This window comes from Caloenas nicobarica, chromosome 27 (genome assembly GCF_036013445.1).
Source record: "Caloenas nicobarica isolate bCalNic1 chromosome 27, bCalNic1.hap1, whole genome shotgun sequence".
NCBI lineage: Eukaryota > Metazoa > Chordata > Aves > Columbiformes > Columbidae > Caloenas > Caloenas nicobarica.
In genome coordinates, this window is record NC_088271.1 from 4621948 (window position 1) to 4636482 (window position 14535).

General features: G+C 46.1%; 1 protein-coding gene across 2 annotated transcripts in view; it reads right to left on the bottom strand.

Moving 5' to 3' along the window:
- Positions 1-14535, bottom strand: part of LOC135999064 (ceramide synthase 4-like) — a 48541-nt gene that overhangs the window by 14839 nt on the left and 19167 nt on the right. For both annotated transcript variants that reach the window (XM_065652507.1, XM_065652508.1), the window contains exons 3-4: positions 8697-8870; positions 1297-1414 (exon numbers count right to left, since the gene is read on the bottom strand). In XM_065652507.1, the coding sequence (XP_065508579.1) occupies positions 1297-1414; positions 8697-8870 (292 nt within the window). The remainder of the gene's footprint in view (positions 1-1296; positions 1415-8696; positions 8871-14535) is intronic.

Below are 14535 nucleotides of genomic sequence, written 5' to 3' on the forward strand. Positions count from 1 at the left end.
GGCAAGAGGAAGGTCAGGGATCGCCACATAAGCGAGTATTCCTGAGAACCCTCCTTCGCACTGCTGGGCAGAAAGGCTGGCTGCGTGACCCAGATGAATCCCTGCATTTTTATTTTAGTCTCTATTCTTTTACTTTTAACCTGGTACTGAACATCCTGGGGCTCCATGTGCCCCACTGAAGTATGAACCACGCTGCAACAGCCTCGTCAAGACAGCAACGTGTTTGCGCTAGGACTGGAACCCCAGCCCTCTGCTCGTACATCCTTGGTAAGGGTTAAAAGCCATTGCTTCAGGCCAAGGACGCCTGCAAAAAGGAGCTGAAAGAAAATCTGATTCCTTTCCCCACCACAGGGGCCACATCCAGGGGCTTCACTGATGAGGTTCAATCCTAATACTGCCTGACAATTCACAATCCCGCCAAAGCTTTTTCCCTCGGCAGCAGGTGGTGTAACCCTGGCTTGTCCTGCCAAGTTCGTCAAGATCACTCTTTTTAACTCTCATGGGAAAACTACCCACCATTTGTGTTGGCAGCTTTCTGACACTCCTTACAACCTCTTGATGACGGACACAACTCTACTTGGCTTCCTGAAAGGCCAGTCTCAAACTCATGGATTGCACAACAACAGAACGACTCGCTCCAGAAGCAGGAGCACCGAGCAATCCAAACCTGCTGAGCTGCAAGGACAAGCAACGTGGGAGTTCATGACCGCTGACGTGACAGGGATTTGCGAAGATATGAAAAGAAGCCATCACAGAACAGCTGCGGTTGGAAGGGACCTCTGGAGGTCCAACCCCCCTGCTCAAACAGAACCCAGAGTTGGTTGCCCAGGACCATGTCTTTTGAATATCTCCAAGGATGGAGATTCCTCAGCCTCTTTGTACAACCTGTTCCAGTGCCTGGTCACCCTCACAGTAAGAAAGTGTTTCCTGATTTTCAGACAGAGCCTCCCATGTTTCGGTTTGTGCCATGTATAACGCAAACACAAGAGGGAATACGATTTGTCATTATTTCCTTTGGGAGAACAGTTTCCTGTAGAAGTTTGGGATTGAAGTGTTTTGAATGCCACCTACAGAAAGCTGCTACTGTCGCATGTTCAGAAGCAGAACGGCTGATGGCATTTGTAGAATGATCTCTGTGGCTGGTGGCAGGTGGCCCATGCTATAGTGGTTCCTCCTGCTTTGTGGAGCCTCCAAATAGGAGGGGCATTACCCAACTTCAGGATTCCAAATGTGATTTTATTTGGCTGAAGACACAAGCACTCAATCTAGAGGAAAGCAAAGGAAGAGAGGACTCACCTCTTTAGGGTTCTTGCAGCGTGTAGTGTAGAACGTTTCCAGCACGGGGTTGGGCTGAGCTTTTGGTCTCTGCTTGTCTCTCACACCCAGTTTGCTGCTGAGGGGCAGGGCTACAGCTCTGCGAAAGAAAATATAAAGGTTCAGCCAAAGATAGAACAGTGATTTCTGATATTGCAGCACTGCTAGAACATGATGTAGTAGATAACGGCTGCCTCCCACATTTGAAATCCAAGCACAAGTATCGTGTCAAGCAGATAAGACAGATGAACTGAGAAGAAAAAAACCACAAACTTACAGTACAAACAGCGAGACTTGTGTTCTACTGTCCTGAGCTCTGTGCCGTAATGTCCAAAATTATATGAGGCTGGGAACTGCTGTTTCCTGCTCCGTCAATGTCTGAACCCACCGTGCTTGGGCATGCAGGACTGTGGCACAAAGCCCAGGGCTGCAGATCAGCGCTCCCCGGCCCGCCTGCAGCTTCTGCAGAGAACCGCAGCGAGGATAGAGCCTAAACGCTGGTCACCGCTCGATCCAGAATATTGAACACACACACACAGCGTCCGCTTGAGCTCAGGACTTGGCTCGGGATCAAGAGGGAGGATCAAGAGCTGCGGTGTCAGCGCAGAAGAAAAGTGCTGCTGGAGCACGAGGCCACTCGGTCTCTGCTGGAACAACTTACCGCTGGTTTTCCTAATGCAAGTCAAAGGGGTTGTAAAATAAGGACATAGCAACTAGAAAGCTAGTCACGAGGAATGGATGCTTATGCTAGCTGAGCACCTTCAGACTTTCACAGTGAAACAGTGCAAATTAAAAAATCCGCATAAATAGAGAAAGTTAGCAAGAGGTAACAGAACCGGGCACAGAGTTGCTGTGTCCAACAGTTCGCCCTCTGCTCCAAACACGCTTCTCTCCCTCGGCAATAGGAAACAGCCTCGTCCGTGGTGTCAAGTGAGGTCTTGCACGGACACGGCACAAACGGGAAGCTTGGTAAACCCATGTTTAAAAACCACCCAAATTAACTGCATTCTCCTTGAATTTCTGGAGAATTAGTTGTTCCTTAGTAATCGCTACCTTTTACACACTGCCACTGGCACGCAGTTCGTCTCATTAGGAAAAAGAGCTTTTCTGCACTACTGCTGAATACCGAACATGCAAAATCTCTGGGAAACCTTATCTCTGCATTTTGGAGTAAAAGTTTATTGCTTAAGGTGCTGCCAGCTTCCCCTGGGCCACCAATGGCAAATCAGGGCTGAGGGTTCAGGGTGGTTACGAGCTGCCGAATGCCACAGAGAGGACGCGAGTGCCGAGACCCACGTCTGCTCTGCCCGGCCAGTCCTCACGTCACGCAGGTCCTCTGATCAGTTATCCCTAACGATTCGGACACCGAATGAGATTTAGTTGGGTTTTTTTTTTTTTTGAAATTTTATTTTATTTTTAACTTCACAGCTAAAAAGCTGCAGAAGCTGCTTCACTATGTATTCACGATCAAGCACCCTTCCAAAAGGGACTTTCTGAAATTTTCTTTTCAAGAACCCATTTCTTAATTTAACAGGTATCAAAAGCAATTTTATAAACTGACTAAGGAATGTAGTAACTTCTATCACATGAAGGCATAAAACACAGGATGGTTACACATTTTGCTCACTCACGTAACACCCGGTTTCCACCTTTCTTTTGCACAGCCCACCGGCCTGAATAGCAGTTGTTCATCGTCTCTGGGAAACTCCTTTGGCCTCACTGGCTATGGGAACATTCGAAGATGCACCAAGACCAATGAAAAAAAATAAATTTCTACCATGAGAGAAGGGCCAGTGTGTTTGCTACCTGCTTTCCAACACAGAAATTGATAAAACATTTACCTTAAGCTCTGCACTAGGTCTTAGTTCCTGTATCCTTCTGCTCCCTTGAAGTGGGCTTGATGTTTCTGTTTTAAAGGTAAGTCATTCGATACAAGCTCCTCTGAAGAGGAAGATGTAACCACGTTCTGTTGTTGAAGAAGAACCTTATTGCAGCTTCTCGTCAGTCCACAGTGGGAACTGAACGGCCTGAAAACTTCCAGATGCGTTAAACGGAAAGAGAATGTTTCTCGCAGGTGTCAGGGCAGCTTGCCAACAGGTTTTTTATTGAAAAACTATTTAAATTATCCTGACAGATTTCTTAATTTTGTTTAATCCCTGTCTTCTCTCTCTTTCCCGCTGGTTTGTTATGGTCATGGCATAGAATCTTACCAGAACAGAAACAACCCAGTTGCAGCTGATGAAGACGGGGTGTAATTAAGCAAAGTTACAATTGCTTTGTTGTTGAGGTTTTGAGTTGAATTATGGGACCGATCCTATTTTTATGACCATCATTGAGAAATCAAGGCCTGAAATTCTTCCTAAGGGCCGTTTGTACATGTTGGATGTGTGCTATGACTCAGTTTTCAGTTAAATCTTGTTCCAAGCGCAGCCCTACGCGGCTGATGCTCGTACTGATTGCGACATCCCAGGTTCATCATCTCAGCGCAGGGACGGTCTCATCGTGGCAGTTTATCAGCTCTCGGGAAGATGGAAGGAGAAAGTCTGAGGACTGAACTGTACCACGCTCCGCAGGTAAGTGAGACACAGCCAGTGAGACGATTCTCATCTCCAGCCTAATTCATCATCAGCGACCTTCCCTCAGTCACAGTCTGCACGGGAAGGTTCACACTAAGGCGTTTTATTCACCGATAAAAGAACAAACCGTCTTGTCCAAAGCCTGCTGAAATTAAACATATTAATCCTGAAGGGGCACAAATTGATGCTCCCCCACCTTGCAAAAGTGGGCTACACGCCTTCTGCAGAGGCTTTTAGAGTTGGCGTGAGATACAAGAAAGAATTCAACTAGGGGTGTGTGGGTTTTGTTTTTTCACACGGACGTTTTTGAATTTATAAGGGTGCCACTCGGCAAAAATCTTCTAGTACTAAGAAAGGCAGAACCAGTGACAGCAGCCACCAGAACTTCTCTTCTTTGAACTGCACGGTCTGTTTTAGCCTCGCGCTCCCCTCTGGCAAAGGGCTCCCCTGTGCTCCTGCTTACAGGAAAACGCTTCACATGGAAGTTAAACTGATGGTTCCGTTTGATACGAGACCTCCCATCACTACAGTGCTACTATCCAAAATAAGCCCGTTCACAGTTTTCAGTTAAACACTACAATGTGTCCCATATATTTGGATCAAAAAACCTGCCTGGAAATTTTTCAGATCTTTCCTGATTCTTGATCAACAACAAAAGTCTCCGTGGCAGAAGGAATTTCAGAAAGATACACTGCAAAATAAACTACTTGAAAATGGTGTCCTCCTCTGTCTCTGAGTTCAAGTATCTGTTCCCTGCAGATCACCAGCATCTCTTTCCTTTAACGTACAACACGTGGCTCATGTACTGTCACAACCCTCCTATGAGACCAAATCTGATGAAAATCCTCCTCCAGTGCAATTTGGGAACTATTTGATTCAAATTCACTGACGATGGCTTTCAGTTCCCCAATATCCAAAAATCACCGCTCAAGTCCAAAATCAGATTATTAAATTAGATGTAAACTCTGATTTTTAACTTTCTATTTTACTACCCCCCAAAGCACTTCAGTTTCCACATTTTCCTAACCACATGGGCAACAAGCGCTTTGCAATAGAAGCTGTGATTCCTTCGCAATCATAGCGCTCCAAGAACTTGATTTTTTAAGGAAAAACGGTCTCAAATGTTGTAGAACTACAAGAGAAGCTGAAACCCCTACTTGCAGGCATATGTCCAGGGAGGAAAAGTTCTGCTAAGGTATCCAGGTGCTTAAAATCAGGCTCCAGGTCCTGGGGGTAGGACGTATCTCCTACTCACAAAGACAATTGGGAAACATCAGCATCCAGGTCCCCTCTTTTTCAGGACATCATTCTGTCCCTGCCCAGCACCGGCTCCGTGCTGTGGCAAAGATCAGGAGCAGCGGGACCCAGATTTCTGCTCCCCAGCTCCGAACGCCCCGTTTTTCCACCTTCCCCCGTGCAAACCGGCTCACAGAAAAGTTGCTTCACCCCAGCGTGAGCTGATTCTTCTCCCCCAGGGCTGCACCCACAACCTCCTGGGCTCTCCCAGGCCCCACCTGGGACTGCGCGTCCTCTTCCCACAGCCACCCACACAAAAACTGCTTGTCAAGAGATGGCACTGGCCAGTTTTCCCCAGTTTGGCTAGGGAGAGGAAAATCCATGCGTGAGAAATGGGGCTTTTCCCAGGTTTAATCTCCAAACCAAGAAGATGGAACCATCGGCCAAGCACAGCGGCTGACGCGGTTGCTCAATGAGGAATCGCAGAAAATCCTCTGGGCTTCTCCTGCCTCTTAGTATTTTCCTGGGGTTCTGAGACAGATAAATGGCAGGAACACATTACAGCATTTCTGAAATCTCAGAGCAGGCACCACCAGGAAAACAGCGTATCTAGAGAAAAAAATGCTTTGCATGTGATGTACAGTTGCAAGTAACAGGTGAGGGCAGAATAAATTACCAGAGGCCAAGCTAAAGCCACCAAAACCAAACTTGTAAACTAGTCACATACACTCATTTTGACTCACAGACCAGATGTACAAAGCTACAAAGTCAAGGCCACCTACAGAGAATGAGAAATAAGACACACATCCTTTCAGGCTGCAAGTCTCAAACTTTGAGCAAAATATTTTAACCAGGGCAAGCGCCGCTGTACACACCAGGTGATGGAGCAACGGAGGATTTGATTAATTCCTCCCACTCACTAGGGAAAGCTTTTTCTTCTCCAGGCTGAACTGAATGTGAAGGGGTAATGACTGAGAATGAGAAAACATCATGCTGAAATAAATGACTGCAGAGCTAGGACAAACAAGAACATAGCTCAGAACACTGGCTTGTAATTTGCACAGGTAAGATAGTGGGATGATTACAGGTTTCCTGGACCCGTAAAATGGGCTTGTGATACTATCTTTTCCTAAGGGTGTGACAAGAAGCCTTTTTTTAATGAAGTTTGTGAATCGAAACAGCTTTAAAATTAATGAGTAGGACCAGGCCCGTGGAAACTCTCCCAGCTGAGGCAGCACTTGGATGGGAAAGGAAAAAAATCTTAAAGCAGATGGGAAAGACATTTAGATTGACTAGAAGCACTGTGGCAGGAGGAAGGGGAATAAAGGGACAGAGCGACAGAATCGATGCTGACAGGGAGCCCTGGGGTTGTGTCCAGCTGGGTTTTGAGCATCGCCACAGATGGAGACTCCACTACCCCTCTGTGGAACCTCTTCCAATGTCTGGCCACCCACACCGTAAAAAAAGTGGGTTTTTTACATTCAGATGGAGCATCACGTGTTTCTGTTTGTGCCCGTTGCCTCTCATCCTGTCATTAGGCACCACGGAGGAGAGTTCGGCCCCTTCCTCCTGACCGCATCTCATATTCGGGAGCCCAGACCTGGACAATCCTCGTCACGGCAGGACACGGGGATTAATCTCCAGCTTCACACGCAAATGTGTCCAAGCCCCCGACTGGCAGTGCAGAGAGAACTGTACCAGCCAGGTCTTGCAGATCAGCAAAGAAGAAATGTGAGTCACTTGTGTTTTAATGGTTACTCACGGCACCCTGGTTCCCACTTCAGTGGAGGCAACCGAGACACCCGTGTCCCCAGGAGAGTCCACGGAATTTAGGGAATGCACACTAAATGTGTGGTTTACAAAGAAGAGATTTGCATTCCCATTTCGTATCATCATAAAATGATTATTTAAAGAATCACTCATGCACTTGTGTTTATGTAAGGATACTGGCTATTTTTTTTTTTATTAAAGACATTTCACAGCAGACCTCTCAGTCATTTCAACTTCTATAAACTCCTCCAAGCTGTGCCTGTATCACAGAGAATCTGGAGAAGAAACATTTTTCTGGCCTACAGAGGTTTGCTTCCATTTTCTTCTGCATCCACTTTTTAAAAAAAATACGACAAAAACATTTTAATTGTCTTTTTTCCCCTCTTTCTAAGCTTATAACCACTGCAGACTGGACTAAACTATTTCAAAATATTATGTCTTTGATCAGCAACTAGGAACAGGTTTTTTCCATCTAGCGAAGACCACTTCAAAGAGTACTCAAAATCATGAATGGCGACTTACTTGGCAGTCCTGACAATGCTGACATATGGTAAATGTGAGTTACCCACCAGCAAATCATGTTGTATTTTATTGCAGACCGCACTAACAATCGACTGAACCACAGAAAGCAACAGCACCGGCTCGGGACCTTTATGAAACTCGGGGCCGATGAGTCCTGCAGCATTTCTAGCTACGCCTTTGCCATAACCCCCATGTTTTCTGCGCTGAATGTGCAAAACACCCCAATGGCTCTGGCCAGAACGCAGTGGTGACAGGTGACACTCGAACCCCAGCAGTGGACAGTGACACGTTCCTGTGGCTCTGCAGAGGTCGGATGACTCAGCCCAATCTAACACATCTTACCCAGGCTTGTCTGTCAGGTGCGATACCCCAGATTCCCATTAACCGAGATAAGGGAGTTTAAATATGGTTTCTGCCACACTCAACCCAGAAACAGCAAGTAACGCGCAACAAAACAGCATGTCTGCCTTCGGAAGCACAAGCCTCATCCAGGGATTACCTGTTTTAAGTGTAGGAAGTCACATGGCTTATAGTCAGACATTAAGAGTTGGGTTTGTGCTCTGTATTCAACAAATTATACTACTTTTGGCAGTACACAGGGCTGGAAAGACAGAGCTGAAAAATACCTCAGCAGATGTTATAAACCAGAGTTTCCATGGACCTCTTCAGTCATACACTGGCACAGAGAATACATCACAGAATCACAGAATTGTTTTGGTTGGAAGAGACCCTTAAGATCATAGAGTCCAACTGTAGCTTAAATCTAGCACTGAACCATGTGCCTAAGAGCCTCATTTATATGCCGCACTAAGGTCTCCCCAGAGCTTCTCTTCTCCAGCTGAACACCCCAACTCTCTCAGCCTGTCCTCCCAGCACAGCTGTTCCAGCCTCGGATCATTTGTGTTATTAATTAATGTATTAATTCATTAATATATTGCAAGTCCATGTTCTATGTCCTTGACTGCCCTTGTCTTTCAAATCATAGATTCATTTTGGTTGGAAAAGCCCCTCCAGATCATCGAGTCCAACCATAACCCACCCCTGGCACTGCCCCATGTCCCTGAGAACCTCATCTCCGTCTGTCCAACCCCTCCAGGGATGGTGACTCCAGCACTGCCCTGGGCAGCCTGTTCCAATGCCCCACAGCCCTTTGGGGAAGAAATGGTTCCAAATATCCAATCTGAACCTTCCCTGGCGTGACTTGAGGCCGTTTCTTCCCATCCTATTGCTTGCCAGCATTATCCCTAAAAATCCCCACGCAGTACTAAAATCACTTACCTTTCAAAAGCGTATCGAATGGCGACCAAGACGACAGCGAAGGGGATGCTGAGCAGGAGGTCCCGAGGCTGGGGGTAGCGCGTGTCCTCAGTCTCCTGCATGTCCTCCCAGGTGATCCCGGGGGGCAGCCAGAACTCGTGCTGCCACAGCCACTGGTTCAGAGCTCGCGCCATCCTGGAAGGGAGAGAGAGCAGAATGAACCCCGGGCAGCCCTGCAGACGGCAAACCTGTCGGCACAAGCAGAGGAAGGATTACGGAAGGATTACACCCTCACTGAGATTGCATCTGGCTGGGAAAGCACGAGAGGTGTGGGGCGCGCCGGTGCCCAGGGAACCCACAACCGGCTCGCAGATTTTTATCCAGCGCCCGGCGACTGCCGAGTCCTGGCACAGGACCAAAAAAGGGCGAAAACGGAGAGAAGCGCCTCAGAATTCAAGAGAACACGAGTGTCATTCTCAGCAAGATGTACTGGGATGTTTTAAGTTTCATTTACAGGTTTCTTTCTACAGAACTGACGGTTTGGTATCATGAGAATGCAGCAAGTCTAACTGTCCTTTCACATGTACATATCCTTATTTTTTACTCCTTGATGTTTTGTATTTATTTGTTTCTACTTACTCATTGCAATTCCACTGTGTGCATATGTATGCATTATAATTAATATTATTCCGAGACTCCACCTTTAAAAGTAAGGAAAAAGATATATCTTCTGCTTTAGATGATTAAAGAAAGTACTTTCGGGAAGAAATTCTGTGCTACGTGGTAGACTGGGTTCTTAATGTAAAAGGAAAAAGCTGTATCTTTTGCGTTAAATGATTAAGGAAAGTACTTTCAGGTAAGAAATTTTGTGCTAAGTGGTAAGCTGGGTTCTTAATGTAATTTTAAAGACCGTGCCTGAGGGTGGGATTTACATACATGATCAGAGAATTCAGCAGCATAAAAGACAGTGGAACAGGTGTAATGAAGCATTCAACAGGAAAATACTGTTGTCAGATAATTCTGTCTCATACACGAATAGGAGCTGCGCTGCCCTGCAGTACAGGCTGCTCATTCTTGCTGGAAACAACAAATTTCAAATTATGAAATCAAGGGAAAAAGCGTATTATTTAAGCGCCTGACCTGAGTATTATAAAGCATCTCACCCAGCGGAGGCCCAAACCCTGGCCCATTTTCTGCAAGAATTGCCTAACCAATCGCAAATGAATCATACATCGATTTTGAAGATATCTTCAATCCAGAAGTAGGTTATTTGGTAGTTAAACTGAAGATCTGCCTTATTCCAGAATTTCGCAGAGTCTGAGGGATATCATCTCGATTTGGATTTTATTATTCATCTCAATGTGTCTTTTGATCTGACTACAACAGAGAGGACCAGGGCCCTATTTCTTCAAATTTGACTCTCATTTCTTCTGGAACATGCACAGACAATTCAGTACGACGACAAAGCTGACTACAAATATAGATGTAATTGATACCAAAAGGATGCAAACTTCCTGATCATTTAAGATATACAAAGCAGGAAAACACTTTTCCCTTTTCCCCAAAGAAAAAAGGAAGACCATCTTACTAAAAATGCACTCTTCTCCTCCTCCCTGTATTCCCTGATTGCAGCTTTCAATACCAAAACCCACGACAGAAAAACACCTCCTAAAAATCAGGAGCCTGATACACTGCAGAACTGCAACCAGAAGAAGTGGCAGTAGGGCTAATATCCAACTTTACTAGGACCAAAAAGAACATCCATGTCTTTTACCAGCCTTCAGTTTGACAATAATCACAGTATCTTCTTTCTGGTATCTATCTGGTATAATCACAGTATCTATCTTCTGGGACTCTGGAAACTGTGGTTTTGCTCCCACTTCTGGGCTGTTCTCCATTCCTTCTGGCAGCTCTCCTTCCAGCGCAACATCTGGACAAAAATCATTGGCACATCAAAGGAAGATAAACAGAGTTTATAGACTCTTCGGTTTCTGTTTTAAGAGCCTGTCAATTCTGATGCAACAATTTCTAAGTTGCCTGCCAAATCTCGAGGCTCTACAGCTCTTTGGGGCCTACGGTACAACCTAAATTCCCCCGTCGAGGCTGTTTGAAGGTGGGAACACCTGCCACCCACCGTCTGCCCCCTTGTCCTCTGGCAGGGCTGTGGGGTCCTGGCTAAAACCAGGTCCCCTTGGTCTTGTCTTTGGTGATTCAGCAAAGGCACCTGAAGCCAGGACCACGGGAGAGAAGGCAGCTGAGGCACATGAATCCACGCTAGAGAATTCTTTTCAGACTACTCAATAAATACACTACTAACCAGTGTAACTCCATTTGGGTGACACAGACGTAACCCATGGGACAGGCTGGTGAACCTCAGAGCTTTGGTGAACAATGTTTTCAGGGCGTCCCCGACTCTTCCGCAGGCTGGGTGAACACAGGTTTCTGCCCAAAACTCCACAGTTATAGAGCAGAAAGTGTATACGTAGAAGCAAATTGTATAAGTATGGGCTTAGCCTATGATGAACTCAACACAGGCACTATGAACGGTGTTCCAAAATAGACAGGGACCGGATACCAGCTCAGAAAATTCAGATAACCCAAGCGAGGTGTCCGAATTACACAGAGCTTCACAAAGCTTGAAAGACACCAACCTCCAAAGTGCTGGGCAACCTTCTTAGCTGTTAAAAATCTCAGCTCTAGTCGGGAAAAGCATCAGGACGTCAGGAATACCCAGGAGAGCTACAGAGAGAAATTACACCTCGTCCGTCCCTCAGCAAACATTTCTCAGTTCCGGAGGGTTCCCCCACCGTGCAGACAGCACTGAAAGCCGCGCAGGAGCCTCCTTTGCGGTGACACAACCCAGGATTCGCCGTCCAGAACTCGGTATCTCTGGCAGGAACACAGAAAGATGCAACCCGTGCTAGGTAGAGGACAGCAGCTCGGTGGCGAGTATAGCAAATAAGTCTTCCAATATGCTTAGGGGGAATATTCTTCAATTCAAAGTGCTAAGGAAGTAAACAGCCATTATCTAATCTATTCTCATGTGCAAACTATACATAGTCAGGATCACCTTCCTGGAAGATTTCTTTATCTCTAGATATCTTTACAGGTCGTAAACATACAGGAAAGTGGACAGTACGAAGCAACATATTTATATTTTGCAATTTACACGGGCCGAGTCCTGAAGCTGAAGACAAGTGTGTCAAAAATGCCCTTTGAGCACCCATGGAAAAGCACGAGCAGGCCCATTTCTCTCTCAAAAGTTGTTTACGCCTCACAGAGCACTCTGTGCTATTATAATTTTGTAATAATATACAGGACAAAGCCCTCCAGCTCTGAATACAGGTGTAACTGAGAGACGGCCTCTCACACAAAGAAGAGTTCAGCAAGAACAAAGAAAAAAACCCCAACATTGCAAAACGCTCTCCCATACCTGAAACTAAACTGATCAGCAACAGGATTTCACAAGCAGCGGGCAAAATAGTAACTGCTGGAAGAACGGCATTAAGTTTGTTGTAGAAAACACACGTAAGGAAGAAATAAAGAAGAAATATTCTGAGAAGTATTCCAGCTATGCCACGGGACAGGCAGGACAAGGCTTCGGCACTTATGGAGCGTACAGTGTGACAAGATCGGGCGCTCAGTATACAGGGTGTTTCAAAAAGATGGAGCCAATTTGAAATCACTACTGCTTTGAAATGGTTCCATCTTTTGGAAACACCCTGTATAATCCCACAAAGCTCCTTCAAGTTGACTTTCGATCAGACTTCGTGCAGCCCTGCAGTCCTGTCCACCGCATTGACTTTGCTAAATCTTGCCTTTCCTGACTTTTAAAAAAAAATTTTTTAACTTGGTGGTTTTATCTGAATCCTTAGAGTTGAAAGGATGGAAGCATGGAAGGAAAACGGCTGTGCTGGCCAGCAGGAACGCGGCTGCGCCGCCTGGGCCACAGGCCAGGAACGCTGCTGTCCCCAAACCCCTCAGGGACATCATGACACACGGTTTCACTTTCAAAGCAGAACAGTTTGAGAAGCAGCATGGCATCCAGCAAGAAATGGAACTCCTTGTCTCCCAGGTAAAATGGCTAAGCATCCGGAATATTGTGTCCAGTTCTGGGCCCCTCAGGTCCAGGACAGGGAACTGCTGGAGAGAGTCCAGCGCAGCCACGAAGATGCTGGAGGGAGTGGAGCATCTCCCGTGTGAGGAAAGGCTGAGGAGCTGGGGCTCTGAGCTGGAGAAGAGGAGACTGAGGGGTGACCTCACTAATGTTTATAAATATATAAAGGGGGAGTGTCAGGAGGATGGAGCCAGGCTCTTCTGGGTGACAACCATGATAGGACAAGGGGCAAGGGGTGCAAACTGGAACACAGGAGGTTCCACTTAAAGATGAGAAGAAACTTCTTCATGGTGAGGGTGCCAGAGCCTGGCCCAGGCTGCCCAGAGAGGTTGTGGAGTCTCCTTCTCTGCAGACATTCCAACGCGCCTGGACACCTTCCTGTGTAACCTCATCTGGGTGTTCCTGCTCCGGCGGGGGGTTGGACTGGATGAGTTTCCGAGGTCCCTTCCAACCCCTGACATTCTGGGATTCTGTGTGATTCTGTTGCCCCAAAAACATAACCACTGTTTACATCTTCAAAGAGTTATTCTGCTGCTTCGCTTTCAGAATCTATTCCCAAGCTGAACGTTAATGTACAGGGACAAAAATACTCATGTAAATTTACTATGTGAATAGAGGAGATAAGGATGGGGGATAAACAAGAGAAGAGAAAAGATTTATCTTTGTGAGGACCTCAGGCTGCAGAAGGCCTGGGCCCTTCTCCCGGGGCAGGGCCGGAGGGACAGGTCTGTGTGTGTGACACCGCGGAGGTGCCACCGGATCAAAGGAGATAAAGCTACTGGAGGGTGTACGCCAGGCAGGACTGCATTAGCACTGTTCTGCTTATGCTGTTAAGATAATATAAAGATCCATAATAAAAGATAAGATTACAACGGAGTTTTCAATTTGCTTTTAAAGCAAGAAAAAGATGATTTTTTTTTTTTCAAAAAAGCGCTTACACTGGAGTTTTTAATTTGCTTTTTGACTAACCTTGACTATTCCTTCTCCCAACCCTCCTCCCCCTGCCTTAACCTTAGTGCAGCAGATCCTGGAAACATAAACTCTGGTCTTTGCTGTAGGAATTCTGAACCAAATAGCACTGAACTTCCAACTTCTTTCCAAATTCCAACACAGAACTCACCAAGTTGTCTCCTCCTCCTCTCTACCTCATGAAGCTGTTCATTTTAGGAATAGCCAAGAACTCACTGGGACGCTTTCAGCATTTTGCTACGACAGGCAAAAATAATCCCTTTAATAAGGGTACCAATCTGAATTAGAGGTGTCTCAGTGGACTAGAGAGCAGTTCCTAAACCCTCTGGTGGGCACAAGATAACCACGATAAAGAATTTTAATGCCACTTGTTTTTGCGTTAACACTGGGACTCACCACAAACCAGTTGTTCTTACTGTTTATAGAACAATATTCTCTCTCATAGATCATTGTCTAGGCTGAACAAGTCCAACGCTTCTAATCCTGTGTCGTATAGGGCAAATACAAGTAGCTGTAGCCAGAGAAATGGAAAACCTTTCCTTGCACATTCCTGTTTCTGACTAGATGCTGTTTCCGAACAGGATTTCTGAGTATCGAGCATTAACACCCGCATTTTTTAATACAAATTCCTGCTGTTAGTCGCTGTGCTGTTCGAGGTCACCTCACTCCTCTCACTCTGGCTACGAAGGTTTTTCCAGTTCTTAATTATACCAGAGACAGGCCATCGTCTGCAAGTGGATTACACAGCTTTGAGGGTGCCAGGGGTACAAACAT